Source organism: Zootoca vivipara, chromosome 2 (genome assembly GCF_963506605.1).
Source record: "Zootoca vivipara chromosome 2, rZooViv1.1, whole genome shotgun sequence".
Classification (NCBI taxonomy): domain Eukaryota; kingdom Metazoa; phylum Chordata; class Lepidosauria; order Squamata; family Lacertidae; genus Zootoca; species Zootoca vivipara.
The window spans coordinates 85,445,615-85,460,654 of record NC_083277.1 but is presented as its reverse complement, the minus strand read 5'-3'; the positions used below and the strand labels follow the sequence as shown (position 1 = coordinate 85,460,654).

The 15,040-nt window shown below is 40.8% G+C and overlaps 1 protein-coding gene across 1 annotated transcript; it reads left to right on the top strand.

Annotated features, from left to right (window-relative positions):
* The first annotated feature begins 3,655 nt into the window (after positions 1-3,655).
* Positions 3,656-12,651, top strand: MFSD6L (major facilitator superfamily domain containing 6 like). The gene is made up of 2 exons (XM_035104700.2): positions 3,656-3,741; positions 5,966-12,651. Exon 2 carries the CDS (start codon positions 6,000-6,002, stop codon positions 7,944-7,946), a length of 1,947 nt encoding a protein of 648 aa, XP_034960591.2. The 5' UTR covers positions 3,656-3,741; positions 5,966-5,999; the 3' UTR covers positions 7,947-12,651.
* The last annotated feature ends 2,389 nt before the right edge of the window (positions 12,652-15,040 follow it).

Genomic DNA, 15,040 nt, shown 5'->3' with positions numbered 1-15,040 from the left:
AAACCCATCATTTCCAGTAGAGAGTTGGACAGGGATGTTGTGGTGGTTCTGGAGATAATTCAAAAAACAACAATAACAACACCCCAACCCAAGTGGGACATTATATATGATTGCTTCCAGAGTACAGAAGAATGATTTCAATTGAAAGCTTTTAAGCATTCAGTCATAGCAACACTGCAAAGGTACAAAGGGGTTGGGTGGTTTCTTTATATCATTTAATGATGTTTTATGCTCAACACAAAGTGTGCATGCACACGAAAGCTCATACCAAAATAAAAACTTAGTTGGTCTTTAAGGTGCTACTGAAGGAATTTTTCTATTTTACAAAGTCTCTTGTAATCCTGATACAGGGTTCTGCTTTCCTTCTTACCTATTGGCAGGCTACAACAATATGGCTTTGCAAACAGTAACACCTGAAGAGCTAAATAGTTCCGTGTCTGGTTGGATCTGAATTGCTTTCAGCTCCCAAATCAATTAAATTTGAAATACATCTGAGAGCATCTGATGCCACACTGATGAAGCAGGGCAAATATATATATTTAGTCAAAGAGCATCAAAACTGAATAGAAGTTTTATCTTTTAAGATTATCCAATTGTATTCCTTGTAGCTTTACACCCCAGTCCTAACAATAGTTATTCAAAAGTCAGCATTAGTTTTAATGGCTGGCGTTATTGCCTCCAAGTAAATATGCTTGTGACTGTAGCGTAATTCTTTTTTTTTTAAAAAAATATATTTTATTAATTTTTCCAATTAAAACCAATTATATCACATTCATTATTTCAAATTATACACATATATATCAATCAAACCGAATGTTATGCCAAATCATCTAAAAAAATTTTTTAGGGTTCCCATGCTTCAAGAAATTGGGGATTCCTCGCAACCGTCCACTGTCGTCTTTTTTCTAAAGTTCAAATCGTCTCTCCAAATCCATAATAATCCAGATCTTTCCCTTTACAGTCACATAGATGTTTTCCTCTTTCAACCGATTATTTCCCAGCTGCTGAGATAAATGTCAAACAAAGTTTCACAAATGTTCTTTCTCCTGTGTGAGTTAATCAGTCCAGCCCCCCCATAAATCTTCTTGGTCCGGAGCGTCCCTATTGCGTCGGCTCTCAACACGAAGCAGCGCCATCTTAAAAAAACTCAAATCACTTTCGTTTTCTCTCATAACCATGTAGATTAAACGATCATTATAAAATTTACAGCTTTTCCAGGCCGAAGAACCAGATCTCACACCATGCATTGACTCTTGGTAAATTAATGGTTCTCCTTGCCCTATAGCTGAACTTAGCTTCAGGTCGCTGCTCCAATTCAAAGTGCGTCACAACTCATAAATCCTCCGAACGCGTCCAGGCACTCCTTCCGTCCAACTAGAGGGGGGCTTTTCTCATCAGCAACTCCTCATCTTCAAAGAATATGCTCAATAACAACGTTTATAAAGTTCAACTCACACAGTCTTTTGCTTCTCTTTCACTCCAAACAAGCCAGGACATCGCGTCTGGGAAGGTACGAAGTAACTCATATGAAAAATAAAATAAACAAAAGACTCGCTTCCCTTATCGCTCTGTCCCCATCAATCCTTCTTCCAGATGAAATACAGCCTTTAACTCCTCACCTTCAGCAGCATAGATTTCTCGGCAGTAAACAGCGCTTCTGCCCCTCCTTCTGAAGTATGTCCATAGATTTAAGCCTAATTATCTTCTTTAATCATGGAAATCCCCGCCATGCAGATTAGCGTCCGGGAGTCCTGGCCGTCGTAAGGGCTTGAGCCCAAGCTCCCCCCACTCCATAAACAGTCGGAGTGGGTCTGGGGGCATCGCGGGCCAGCGGCCCCTCTCCGTAACCCCCGGAGAGGGCAGGGGGATTGCCATTTACTCCCCTAGCAACCGCCAAATTCCTTACGAAGGTCAGAGGGATGGAAAACAGGTCCGCCATTCCTGCAGGCGGAAACCGGAACCCGACTGTAGCGTAATTCCACATAAGTGAGATATTAAAATAAGCTAGGGTACATTGAAACTTTATACTATTCCTTTACTTTTACCTACTATTCCAGAGAAGTCCATTTGTGTATCACTTTACTTTCGTGTGTTTCACCAAGGACTACTTAAATACCAAGTACCGGTAGATTGAACTGGAAACTAAATAAAACCTAGTCAAAGACAAACCACCTGTACAATTCTTTACCAGTAAATAATTCATTCGTCTCTGAAAAAGAATACCTCTCATTATAGGGAAGCCAACTTGTAGACAGCAGAACCAGAGACTCTGAAAATACATTTTAAATGTCTCATATATGAGAGAAAACTCAGCATAATGACAGCAAATAACATGGCAGTAAGTATCAGTGTCAATGGACCTCGACTTGGGGATCCAGCATGGATCTTTCCTGGAAAAGTCTTCCATTGCAAAGGAGATGGCATAGATTTCTTTAGCAAAGCTATTATGCAGTGTAAGTAATACAGCCACACGGTATTTATAGGATTTTTATTTTTTATTTTTTGGCCAGTTGCAGTAACAGGTACTAAAAACAAATGCTACTTGTCTTTCGTTTGTGTATAAATCCCCAAGTTATCTGGGTTTTAGGAACTTTTATCCTGGGATTAAAAGAACCATTTTGATAGAAAGGCCTATGTTCCCTTAGTAGCTGATCCTAAATCTGGCTTTTAAAAGATTTGTCCCAAGCACCAACATTTGCTGCAGTTATCTCAATGAAGCAAGAGGCAAAACCACAAAAAGACTTACTGGTAAGTCCCTTGAATTTATGCTGAGCTGAAGAGAAGGGAAACAATCAGGATTAAACACAGCTCCTTTTTGCATCCCAGCCAAACTATCTGAAATGCTGTTTCACCCACAATTCTCTGGCCCATAGGATATGGGTTCCAGTGATGCAGATCCTACAACAATTGGGTGTCCCTCATATTTTGAAAGAGGGTGAAGAGACTGTCTTTTCTGTGAGAAGACCTTTTATTTTTCTCAATATTTTAAAACCCCTGTGACCTTCCCCACTGTTATTTTCTCTGCCTCCGTCGTTTTAGGTACTGTTCATTTTAATTGGGTTAATTATTTGATTGACTCTAGTGTGGGGTTGTTTTTTAGCTTTTTAATTTTAGCTCCTCGGGGAACATGGTGTGGGGTATATAAATAACATGAAACAGAATATCGGAATAAGGGACAAAACCTGAGAAGAAAAACCTATTCTAACAGGTATGGCTAGAAGTAGAAACCGAGGAGTGGAAGAGGGAGGGCTCCAAGGGTGAAGTCCTATTATATATCCAATTACTTGGGAGTAAGTCCCACTGAAGTGAATGGGGCTCACTTCTAAGCAGACCACAACGCCAGAACAGCTTGGAAATGTCAATGTGGATAAGAATTCACCCTCATCATCATCATCTCCAAGGCCACCCGTCGTGTCCTAGCAACCGCTTGCCCCGCCCCCTGAGGCGCCCCCGCCGAGCCCACATTCGACCTCGAGGAGGAGGAGATCGAGAGCAGCGAGCGCGCGAAGCCGGGAGGGGCCCCTCGGGAGTTCTCCGAAGGGCCAAGGCCAGCAGGTGAAGAGAGGGGCGGGGCTTCAGCAACCTCTCTCTCTCGCGCTCTCTCTCGCGGCGGACAGGTGCGCCGCGGCGCATGCGCCTCGAGAGCGCTTTCCCGCTGACAGCAGGCCGAGGCCGCTGTCCTCGTGGAACAACGGAAGAAGCGGCGTCTCGCCTTCCCCCGCCCCCGCGCCCCCCTCTCAGGTATGGGAGGCTCCGCGCGCGCATTGTGAGAGAGGGAGTTTGGCGCGAGAGGGGCGGGCGCTGGCGGCGGTTGCCATGGCAACCCGCGCGAGGTGCGGGGGAGAGGGGTGGGAGGCTCGGGAAGTTCCCAGACCCCACTTGCCATGGGGAGGAGTGGGAGGGGTGTCGGTCTGGGTTGGCACGGGGCAGCTTGCGCCCCACTAAAACGGGGCGGGGGATGAGTCGCTACGGGGGGGGGGCAAGAGGAGAGTTACCCACAGGGACTTGTTTTTAAGTAGTCGCCCGTGTGGGTGGCAGGTGAGGGGATGGAGGGCCGCCACCTCAGGAACTGTTCCAACGTTCTCGGTGTGGAAAAGCGACGGAGGGATCCAGGGCCTTGATGGCAGGCAGCCATGCTTTGGGGGGCAAACGTACCGCTTCCATCGCTTTTAATAGACAGTCGAGTAACAACAACAGGTCGCTGAAAACTAATGGTCGGCAGCAGAGCATGTTTTTGCCTGTTTATTTTACGCAGCTGCTTCAGTTCCCAGAGTGGTCCTGCCAAGGAAAATGATACACAGTGCATCGTGCTTCTACAAAACACCTTCGCTTTTCTCTTTAAAGGCTAGTTAAAAGTCCTGGATTTCATTCTGCTCTGTTGCACAGCAGTGCTGCTGGTCTTAGACTTTTTCCCATATACCTGAAGTATAAAGCGAAAATGATGCCACCCCACCTGGACTCATTCTGAAATAACACAGTGACTGGTAGCAATCTGGTAGCATTCCAAAGCAAATGTTTCCTGTTCCTTGAAATACTACACCACACATACCCTTACATAGAGACCTATTTTATGTATCTGGCATTCAGTCAGTTCCTTTTGCTAATCAATAAGGGAATAAGAGCAGATTTTTGCTTATATCACTAACTATAATAACTTGGTGCTGTTCACTGCCCAGTGAACCTGGGAATCCTCACAAAATTCACTGTAGTAGACTGTCAGTGATTTTATGAAGATGAGCTTCAGCAATGCCCTGCTATATACTTTGAGAACACTTATAAGAGTCTTTCTGGTTGTTTTATTTCATGATGCAAAGTAAATGCACACATTTTCTCACTTGTTGAACTTTATTCAAGAAAACAGCTATTGTAATGATATAGCATTTTCCCAGCACTTGACCTGCAACATTTTGTCTCTAGAAAAAGTATGATTCATCCCTGATTTGCATATTCATTTTTATGGGATAGAACAGGAAGTTTGTTGCACAAGTCATAGTACCAAAGACATCACTTTCTCTCCATTATGTTTGATTTAAAATCTGCTTTATGGTAGGCTTGCTAGACCTTTTGTGAATTTTCTAAAGGTTTGAGCTGCAATTTGGCATGTGAGTTGTTTGAATCCCATTGGATTTTTCTTTTTAAAAAAGTTAATAAATTACAAGACCCTTTTAAAAGTCCTTTCATTATGTAGGAAAAGGGTGTCATGCAACTGGCACTGGATAGGGCTTGGTATGAGGGTAGAGCTTTAAAAAATGCTTTTCATAGTAATCTGTAAAGGCTCTAATGGCACACACACAAACATCCCAAGGTTTGATCTGAATACATGAGGCTACCAGTTTGCTGAAGCTAAGCAGGTCTTGGTCTGGCCAGTAACCAGGTGTCTGATGTAAATGTGAACAGTCAGAGTACAATTAATGTTAACCCTGCCTCTGATGACAAAACACTATCTACTGAATCATTTGGAATCATTTCTAAGGACTTGATTGCCTGGGAACCACATGCCTTGATTGCCATGAAAGAAGAAAAGTGGAACATCAGTGTAAGAAATTATTCAAAAATAAGGGGGAAAAACTTTACTCAAAAATGAATCCCATTGAGTTAAGTGGGTAAACATGCATAAGATTCTGGCAAGTAAAGAAGGATTTGTACAAGTTAGGTTGATTTTGCTTTTTTCATGAACTCCTGAAAGCTGCATCTGATATGGAATGTTTCTATGGCTGAAACCAAGCACAGTAACTATTGTTGTAGGGTTTGTTTGAAAATTTGTAACTGTACTTCTAATTTGATTACGAATAAAACTTTTTGCAGTGCTAGAAAAATAACTTTTTGTTTTCATTTTCTTACAATGTTCTCATGCTGACAACAAGACTTCAAGGTGGCTGACAATAAGTGAAAATGTTGCTTGTTGGCATTTCTAATTTGTTATTCGATACTGACAAATCTTTCTTTTTCTTTCATTAATTTGCAGGACAAAATTGGGAGCCAAGCCTGCACCTGAAGCCATGAATACAAACAACCAGTGGGATGTGAACAAAGCACTAACTCTTGCTAGCCTCTTCCATTTTCTTTATGGTGCAGGAAATGCCTGTGCAATTCCATTTTTAACTCTGTACTTTCGGCAGCTTGGACTGACTGCACCATTAGTAGGGATTATAATAGGATTAAAGCACTTAGTCACTTCTCTTTGGGCCCCACTGTGCTCCTATTTAGCAAAAACTCACAATAAGAGAAAAGTTCTCATCAGTGGATCACTACTGTGCTCAGTTGGAGCAAGCTTGCTTCTCACTCTTGTCCCACCACCGAGCAAGGACATTGTCTATAGGTATTGTAATGTGAGCCAGCATCCACATAAATTACTGACAGCAAACCAGGTGCCTGATGTAAATGTGAACAGTCCAAGTACGATGAATGTTAACCTTGCCTCTGATGACAAAACACAATCTACTGAATCATTTGGAATAATTTCTAAGGACTTGATTACTACTGGAAAGCCAATAGTAACAAATGCACCCTTCAAAATTTATTCCACTATTAATATCCCTTCTGTGATCAACAGTGGTGTCAACGATGGTGATACAAGTACCCAGCAATTCACAGATGTTCCGTATGGTGTGCTATCTGGTACTTCTGGGAAAGAAGTTTCCGCAGGAGAACAAACTTTTGAGACACTGACTGTAAACAGGCCTGTGAAGGCAACTAGTAGCCCACCTGCTGATATGAATATTGAAGAAAAATTTGTGGGAAATGACTCTTCAGAAACAAATGCTAACTTCTCATTTTACACAGCCCCTGTACCTCTTAAAAAGACACAATATATACTCAAAAACTTGTCAGGTCGCTGGGAAAGAGCAGAGGATATGAGCTCTTGGTTACTACAAGGTACTGACTTCTTGGACAGTGAGCACCAGGCCTTTCTTATGGTGCTAGGTGCTATTGTTCTTTGGGAGCTCCTGGCTGCACCTCTTGGATGGATGGTTGAGGACAGCCTCTATGAGTACCTTGATTTTGTTGATGCAGCAGACAAATATGGAAATCTTTGGATTTGGAGTTACTTAGGAGCATCAATGGGTGTCTGTGGTATAGCAATAATTGTGGATCAGCTGAGTTGCTTCTTGAGCACGAATATCCCACGTTTTGCAGTGCATTTTTATGGCTATGCCATGTTGCTAACTTTAACGTTGGCTGTCAGTTTCTTCTTTCCCATTCATGTGTCCAAAAAAAGTGAACATGTAAACAAAACAGTCAAAGCTTTAAACCTGATTGGGAGCGACGGCAGAACCATCCTGTCTGCAGTAACCGTCTTCCTCACGGGTGCCATTGGGTCAACTGTGCAGAATTTTCTTTTCTGGCAAATGCAAGACCAAGGCAGCAGTGAATTATTCATGGGTCTCTCAGTGGCCATTGGACTGATTGCCGAAATCCTGCTCTCCATCTTCAAAAGCAAGTTGCTAAGGGCTCTCTCAGCTGGTGGCACAGTTGCCTTGAGTTTAAGCTGCCTTGCAGCACAGCTGCTCTACTATTCCTTCCTATGGAACACCTGGTCTGTGCTGCCAATCCAGATCTTCTGTGCCTTCAGCAATGGTGCCTTGTGGTGGGCTGTGAACATGCTGGCAGATGACATTGCCACTCCTGGCACAGAGAGGTCTCTCCACCTTGTCCTACAGGGCCTCTCTTGTGGCTGTGGAGCCAGTCTGGGAAGTTTCGCAGGAGGGTTTGTTGTGAACAGCTTTGGCCTAGCAGTGCTCTATCGGGCATGTTCCATTACTTTAATACTCTGGTTAATCTTGTTCTTGATTGTCCAATCCAAGTTGCCACGTCAAAAAAGAATTAATTACTCCCGACTCCTAGCTGCAGATTCTAGTGATATGAGTGACTCTGATGATGATGATAAGGAAAGGGACTGGTTGGTGAAAGCTATGAAAGATGAGAACTTCACTAGGAATTGGTAAAAAGTCTTGCATTTCATCGGTCTGTCGGGCAAAGAACAGACTTCAGAGGAATAGGGTGATGCTATTAGAAATGATGCACATGGAATCTGTAAGGAGCCATTCTACTAGCAGTGGGATTTTATGATGTACATATTTATAAAGAAAGCAATTATAAAGATTTTATAAAGATTTTATTTTCTTAAGATTAATTTATTGCAAAAAACTTGTAGCATTTTATTTGCTTTTCTAAGATTTAAGTTTTCATGATCCAAGGAAATGGGACTTTGACTAGTTTCTGCTGAAATTAATAGTTTTTCAGCTTCAATAGTGACAAAAATTGGTTATCTTTAGAGACCCAGCTGGCCATATAGGAGGTTGTAATTCATAGCAATTTAATATTTTGTTTCACTACTAGTTAATTCCTAGTAGATAACATGCTGTCTCTTCTTTCAATTTTGTCCTCAATTGGGCACAAACTGCTGTAGAAACAAATATGCTGATTCTTTATTTTTATGGATCCAACATCTTTATGGAAACTAGCACTTTAAATAAGTGGGCCTTGATTCTGGAATAAAATTGTCTAGTGGCTATGTAGATTTTATTGCTGGCAAAGTTTGCGGCTTCCTTTGGTCGGTATTATACTGAAAGAAAATATTCTTTCAGAATATCTCTCAGCTCCTGAGTGGGAACTTCCATACAATATAAACATTTCTTTTTAAACATCTTACATCTGTAATGTGAATATAAAATCTACATTGGTTAGAATGCACACGCAGTTCACAAATCTCTCATCTACTTTCTATCCTGCATTAATAACATATGTGGAAACATTAGACCCAATGGATGAGGAAGCAAAGTTTCTAGGATGTAAGGCTTTGCCTCTTTTAGGTGATGGATATTAATAATAATTTTTTAGTACTCATAGGGCTTTGCTTAAACACTGTGAGAGGAATTCAGTGTCAAGCTATTATAATTTCTGCTTGCCAGATGGAACAATCGTCCCTCTCCTAAGTCCTCCCCAGAGTCAATGAGGGGCAGGCACAGAGGGAGAAGAGGGAGGGAAATCCCCATTGTGCTAGCAGGACTCATTGCATTGGCTCTTTCTAGCGCAACAGTTTAGTTGAATCCAGCCCTCAGCCATCTAGTTTGACTGATTCACTTTACTCAGGCAAGGGAACAAGTTAACCAAAGTAGAGGGCTATAAAACCCACATGTTTGGCTGAGAGAATATACACTTTCAGCTTTATATGTGTGTGTTGGAGAAGAGCTATATCTTTATTTCATAGCGGAATCATGATTCAGAAGGATGTTAGAAGCATCATGGGAAGTTGGAAGGTGGCCTTTCAAATGCACACTACAGAGAAATCCACCTTTTAATTTAAATTGTCACACATTTCAAGCTATTAGAAAATTCCCTCTCATTTCTCCAGTGCAAACTGCTGCTAACAGGTTGCCTTTTGATGGGAGGAAGCTTGGATATGATGTTTTACTGTTCTGCAGTAGCTTGTCCCCATGCCACAGCCTTGATCCAAATCATCTTTCTATAGGTGGTAATAGCCATGGAGAGGGCAATCTACAGGCAAAGGTTTTATGCCCAAATGTTCCCCTTCCACAGCTAATAGCAACTTCATGAAGCAGGAACATTAAACTGGTGAATCACCACATGAGCAAAGGGTGTCCCTTGGCCCAGCTGCTTTTTGAAAAGAAAAAAGATGTTGGGAGTTCAAGTCATGAAACTCCCATATCCTGTCTAAATTGTCTGAATTTATCAAGTTGCTTTTCATGTGTTTTGCATGAATGCTAGGCATGTTGCTCTGAATGTTGTTGCCCTTTGGCTAAGAAAATAGTATTGACCACACCCTATGTTTACATATTGGTAGTTATGGGTATGGAAAAGTGTGTGGTGTTGTAAGTAAACACCAACTTGTATCAAGAATTAACAATATAAACTGTCCTTACAGAGAACTTTAATAAGTATTTGATGTAGTAGTAATTTTCCCTAGCAAGTTTTCACTTCAGCAGAGGTTGATAGGCAGAACAGTATTACGAAAATATGGTGCTTTGAGAAGCAAGTTTTACCATTCATCAGTAAGATTTGTTACTCATTCTAGATTGCACATTTAACAGCTCGCTCTGGTGCAAATCTGTTTTTGTGACTCACAGTCTTCTGGTAAAATTGCTTGGTGGAATGATTTGTCCTAGTGCCACATTCACAAGCCAGTCCAAACAAGGACATGGTTTGAGGTGGAAGCCCTGATTGCTCTCTGTTTGGGAAAAGTTTTGCCATTCTCAGCTGTGTCCCAGAATGCTGCTGGTTTGCTTTGTCCATATAACTCAGTGGAAGCCATTGAAAACAAAATCTGTCTCTGTCCACATAGAGCCATCCTTCATTGGCATAACTCTAGCCCAGGTTCTCTTTCTCGGGTTGACAAAAAATAGAACCCAATAGCTTGGTTGTAAGTATATGATGACATTTGGCATTACTTTGGGAGGGGGGGGGTAATATATATGAGGATATTTATGTATATATATTGTACAAATTTTACAAATTGATTAATATTCAAGAAGTTAATGAATGAGCTAAGCAAAAAATAACCATACCTATATCTAATGAGCTGAATGTTTTTTGATAAAAGTATCAAATAGATGTTCTCATAAAATGCTATAATTATTCAAATTCATAAATATATTCCATAAGAAAATATTGCTATATTAATACTGCAGCTACTAAAGGATTACAAAAAGATCCTATAAATGCAAATCTGACTGGGTCTTCTTATATTATAAAAAGCCATGTTTTCTGTATTTTCCCAAATAAAAAGCTTTGATTGATTTCATCTCATTCTTCGTTATTCCAGTAAAGGACAGACTGACACAATTTTTCAATAAACATGTAATCATGTTGTCTGCTTTGCTTCCCACTGATTATATCTGTCAGTTTCCCCACATAAACTCTGTGTGAGGATATTTTATAGGATTATGACATCTGCACACAGTGTTCTTTAATGTACATGAGTTTGATCCTGAATTGTTAAATGCAGCTGTAGAAATAATTTCAAAATGCATTTTTAAATGTCAGTGTTACGTTAGCAAGTGATGACTGGCAGTATTAATGTTAATTACATAGCTTTAGTAATGAGTGGCATTAAAGACTAACTTTTAAGCATCTCAGTGCATTAATGCACTTAAGTAACAAAAATCCAAGAGATTGATCCAGTCGCAACAGAGCATTTTAAGACCTATTAAATTACTTTTTAAAGATAATGTAATCATATGCACATTTTCCTGCCAAGTAAGCCTCACCGAACTCAGTGGGATGTCTTGAGCACACATGCATAGATAGAAGAAATGCACTGCAGAGCACATGTTTAACTCTTCTGTGAAGCCAGCAGGACATAAAAAGCTAAAGTTTGGTTGGATTGTGCTGCTACCGTAGGTTTGAGGGAAAGCAGAATTTTACCACATGATAAGGGCAACAAACATTCTGACCTAACCCAGCCATAAAGTTTGTGGGGTGCTTTACTTTTCCATCTTGTTGTTGATATAGCACAGGCATTAGCCAGTCAGCAGTCAAACCATAAGTCTCTGGCTTTTCCTCAGTGCCTTCGAAATATGTAGAACCATCTCTTCTAGAGCTTGTTCCAGAATATGTTTTCAGGGCAGCAAAGATGCTTTCAAAGCAATGCCTTCCTATGTAAAATGTTAAGGCTGTCTTTACTGTAAACCCACCCATTTTTTTTTCTTCCACATGGAGATTTCTTCATCTTCTAATATGTTATAGTATCAATGTGCAACCTGATCTTGTGAATTTATGCTGCTCTTGTGCATTGATCACTGGAGTCTAGTTCAGTTTTGTTTTTATCTCGGAATCCCATAATTATTTTAGTTAGGTTTGCAGGTAAAGAAACATTTTTAATTGCCATCTCTTCAAACTGCTTGGTATCTGGAAACTAAGCTGTGCATTTCTGGTTTTCATTTCAAATTGCAAAACTGCAACCTCTTCTTGAATGTTCTTAGAGTTCAGGTCAAATAACATATAATATGGTGTGCTGATTGCATCACCTTCTACCAAGACATGCTTTTATCCTTGTAACCATAGATATTGCCTTCTGTAACACCTCTCAGTGTTTGCCTTCTCCTGAAACCTTTTTCCAAGCACTAGGTGGTGGTAGTAACTTGATAAGGCTGAATGTGTTGTTTAGAAGACTTGCAATTATTTCCACTGGATGTGATTTCTTGCAGGAATTCAAATTTTCTGTGACTTGCATAGAGTCTCACAGATTGCCTCAGTGCCATGTCTCCAAAGAGTGTAGACTGAGAGAAATTTTCGATTTCTGTGTATTTGTTATGTACAACTCATTCCAGGTTCTTCAAAAGATTCAGCATAATCGGCAAACATTCTCACAAAAGACATTCAGTGAGGAATTTACAGTCAAGCTTGAGATATGATATGTTCAAGGCATGAAAATTCATGTTTTATAAATAGCATTTACTTAGCTCTGCTTTTAGCAAATTGGTCTCATTCTGCCCTTTTCTGTCAGATAGCTAAAAGCAGCTGTGTAATTTCTTCATCATCTGTGTTAATTCTTCATCTTCATCTGTAATAAACTCCATTTATTTTGATACTATATTATAATACTGCTCTTCATTTTTCCAGTGTGTAAAGTACCTGATGTAATGAGAACCACTGGAACTGAATTTTGTCTTGGCTATTCATGAGGTCCCAGTTCCTGCCCACCTAGCAGTTCGAAAGCACGTCAAAGTGCAAGTAGATAAATAGGTACCGCTCCAAGCGGAGAGGTAGACGGCGTTTCCGTGCACTGCTCTGGTTCGCCAGAAGCGGCTTTGTCATGCTGGCCACATGACCTGGAAGCTGTACGCCTGCTCCCTCGGCCAATAATGCGAGATGAGCGCGCAACCCCAGAGTCGGTCACGACTGGACCTAATGGTCAGGGGTCCCTTTACCTTTATTCCTGAGGAAATACTACTACTTGATAATGCAACTATTAGCAATTTGGTGGGGTTCCTTATATGTTTCCTGATAAACTGAAGGCATTGATATATTTTTTGCTGCTAATATGAGATATGAATAAATATTGATTGATACAGAAGTCAAAAGCAAATATTTACCTGGTTGGTATGAGAAATATGGTGTCCAGTCATAAGAGAACTGCATACTTGTGAACTGAACTTTCTTATTTGCTTCTACCAGTTCCGCCCAGCACCTTTTGTTTGATACTGACAGCATACTCAGTCAGGCAAGGTGATCTACAGACTCTGGTTGCCTCATAAACTCAGGCCTAGCTCTCACAAGTATTATGAGTTTAAATTCCCATACTTGTAAATTGCCTGGAATAAATCTCTAAAAGTTGCTATACATACCTTCATTTTTGCTCTTGGTTATATTCATTCCAGGAAAGGGGACTGCCTCTTTAGCCTTCAAATATCTCCTTCATTTATACGTTGCTCTGTGCTCTTTCCATGCAAAGTAGAGCAGTCCAAACAAATCTGAGATGACACAAATTGAGAGCTCCATGTTTCATTTAGTGAGATGAGTCATTTTCATTGGCTGAGCCTCCTAGCTTTTATGTATGTAATTAAGATGCAATAATAAGCTTGCAGGTGTTTCTACTTTAACAGGAAACAGCCAATATGTTTCTCTAAGGAGGTTTGGCATATCTTCCTACTATTTGGGAAGTAGTCTGCATTCGCACCAAAAAAATGAGGACACTGTTATCAGGAGGAAGATGTTCATGAAAACACAAAGTCAAATATTTTAAAATTCACTACCCATAGGCCAGAAAGTGGCATTTCTCCCCAGTATGGTCAGCTGTGTTTGGTGTTTACGACTAAATACCTGGATTTATAGGGAGGATATTGTTTCAACATTTATTTAGAAACAGACTGATTTAATGCCTCTTTACAATTTGCTGCCTCTGCAACTAGAGCGCCCAGGCCTATCCTGGCCTACACCACCTTTTGCGTAGGAATCCAAATGCATGTCAGCATTTCTGTTTACTTGAGGGGCCTTAGTTAATGTGCATTGGTGTGCTTTGTCACCAGAATGGCACCAAGCCCTCTTGAAAGATTTAAAGTTGCTGTGCTGCATTTGAACTCTGTTCTTAGCTCTGAGAGTCACTCAGAAGCTTGTTGTCTCAGTAATCTCTGAGCCTTCTTATCCCATGACTTCTAACTTTACTCAGGCGCCTTTGATTTGGGACAAGCATTTTGAGGTTGAAAATGTCTACACCTCTATCCATATGTTTGAACCACATCATCATCAAGAAAGAAAGCACAGTGTGTACGCTAATAGTTGACATACCATGCTTTATCTTTAATTCAGGATGCTGTATGTTCAAGTCTATGTAGGCAGCAGGCTGGAACATGTAGTCTAGACAGCCTACTATCAACAAGAAAGACAATGGACACCCCTCTCCTACTCCAATCTGTCTGCAAAGCAACTTCAGAAATCCACATGACTGAGTAACCAAGACATTTCAGGTAGTGGAAATGCTGGGCTTCCCGGAGGCTTCTGTTGTGCCACTGTGGGATACAGGAAGCTGGACAAAATAGATATTTGATCTGATTTAGTGAGGCTCTTACATTCTAATGACTAAATACTTTTGAGGCATTAAATAAAGGAACTTGCAGGGCTTTGGTGAAAAGCAGAAATCCGTAATACCTCTCCATCAATGTAAATAGCTCTTCGCTTGCATATTTTATGGCAGGTGAGTCATTACAAGTCACAAGCAAAGGAAGTACTGTACAAATAAAAGAGGAAGATGAAACTTGACTATTCGTTGTTTCCACCAATGTTGCATTAGAAGAAAGCCAAAAGGAAGAGAGATTTAAGCCAGTTGCTGTGGTAGCTGGAAGTAGGGCAACAGACACAAGAAGGCTGATGGTTTGGGGTAGGAGGCCAGGTGTGGTGATGACAAAAGCCTCACCTGTTGAATTCCTACTTATTATGCAGCTAATAAAGCTGCAGGAGGAACCTGGTCTGAAGAAAGCAACCCAAAGGCAAAGCTGCATTCATTTTGGAGACTGAGCTTATAGAAGAGTTGTCAGAGGAAGAGAGAATTCTTGCTACCTTCTTCCTTGGTGAGATGCGGAAG

Excerpts from the sequence above, each read along its gene's own strand:
- MFSD6L (XM_035104700.2), top strand. The coding sequence starts at position 6,000 with ATGAATACAAACAACCAGTGGGATGTGAACAAAGCACTAACTCTTGCT.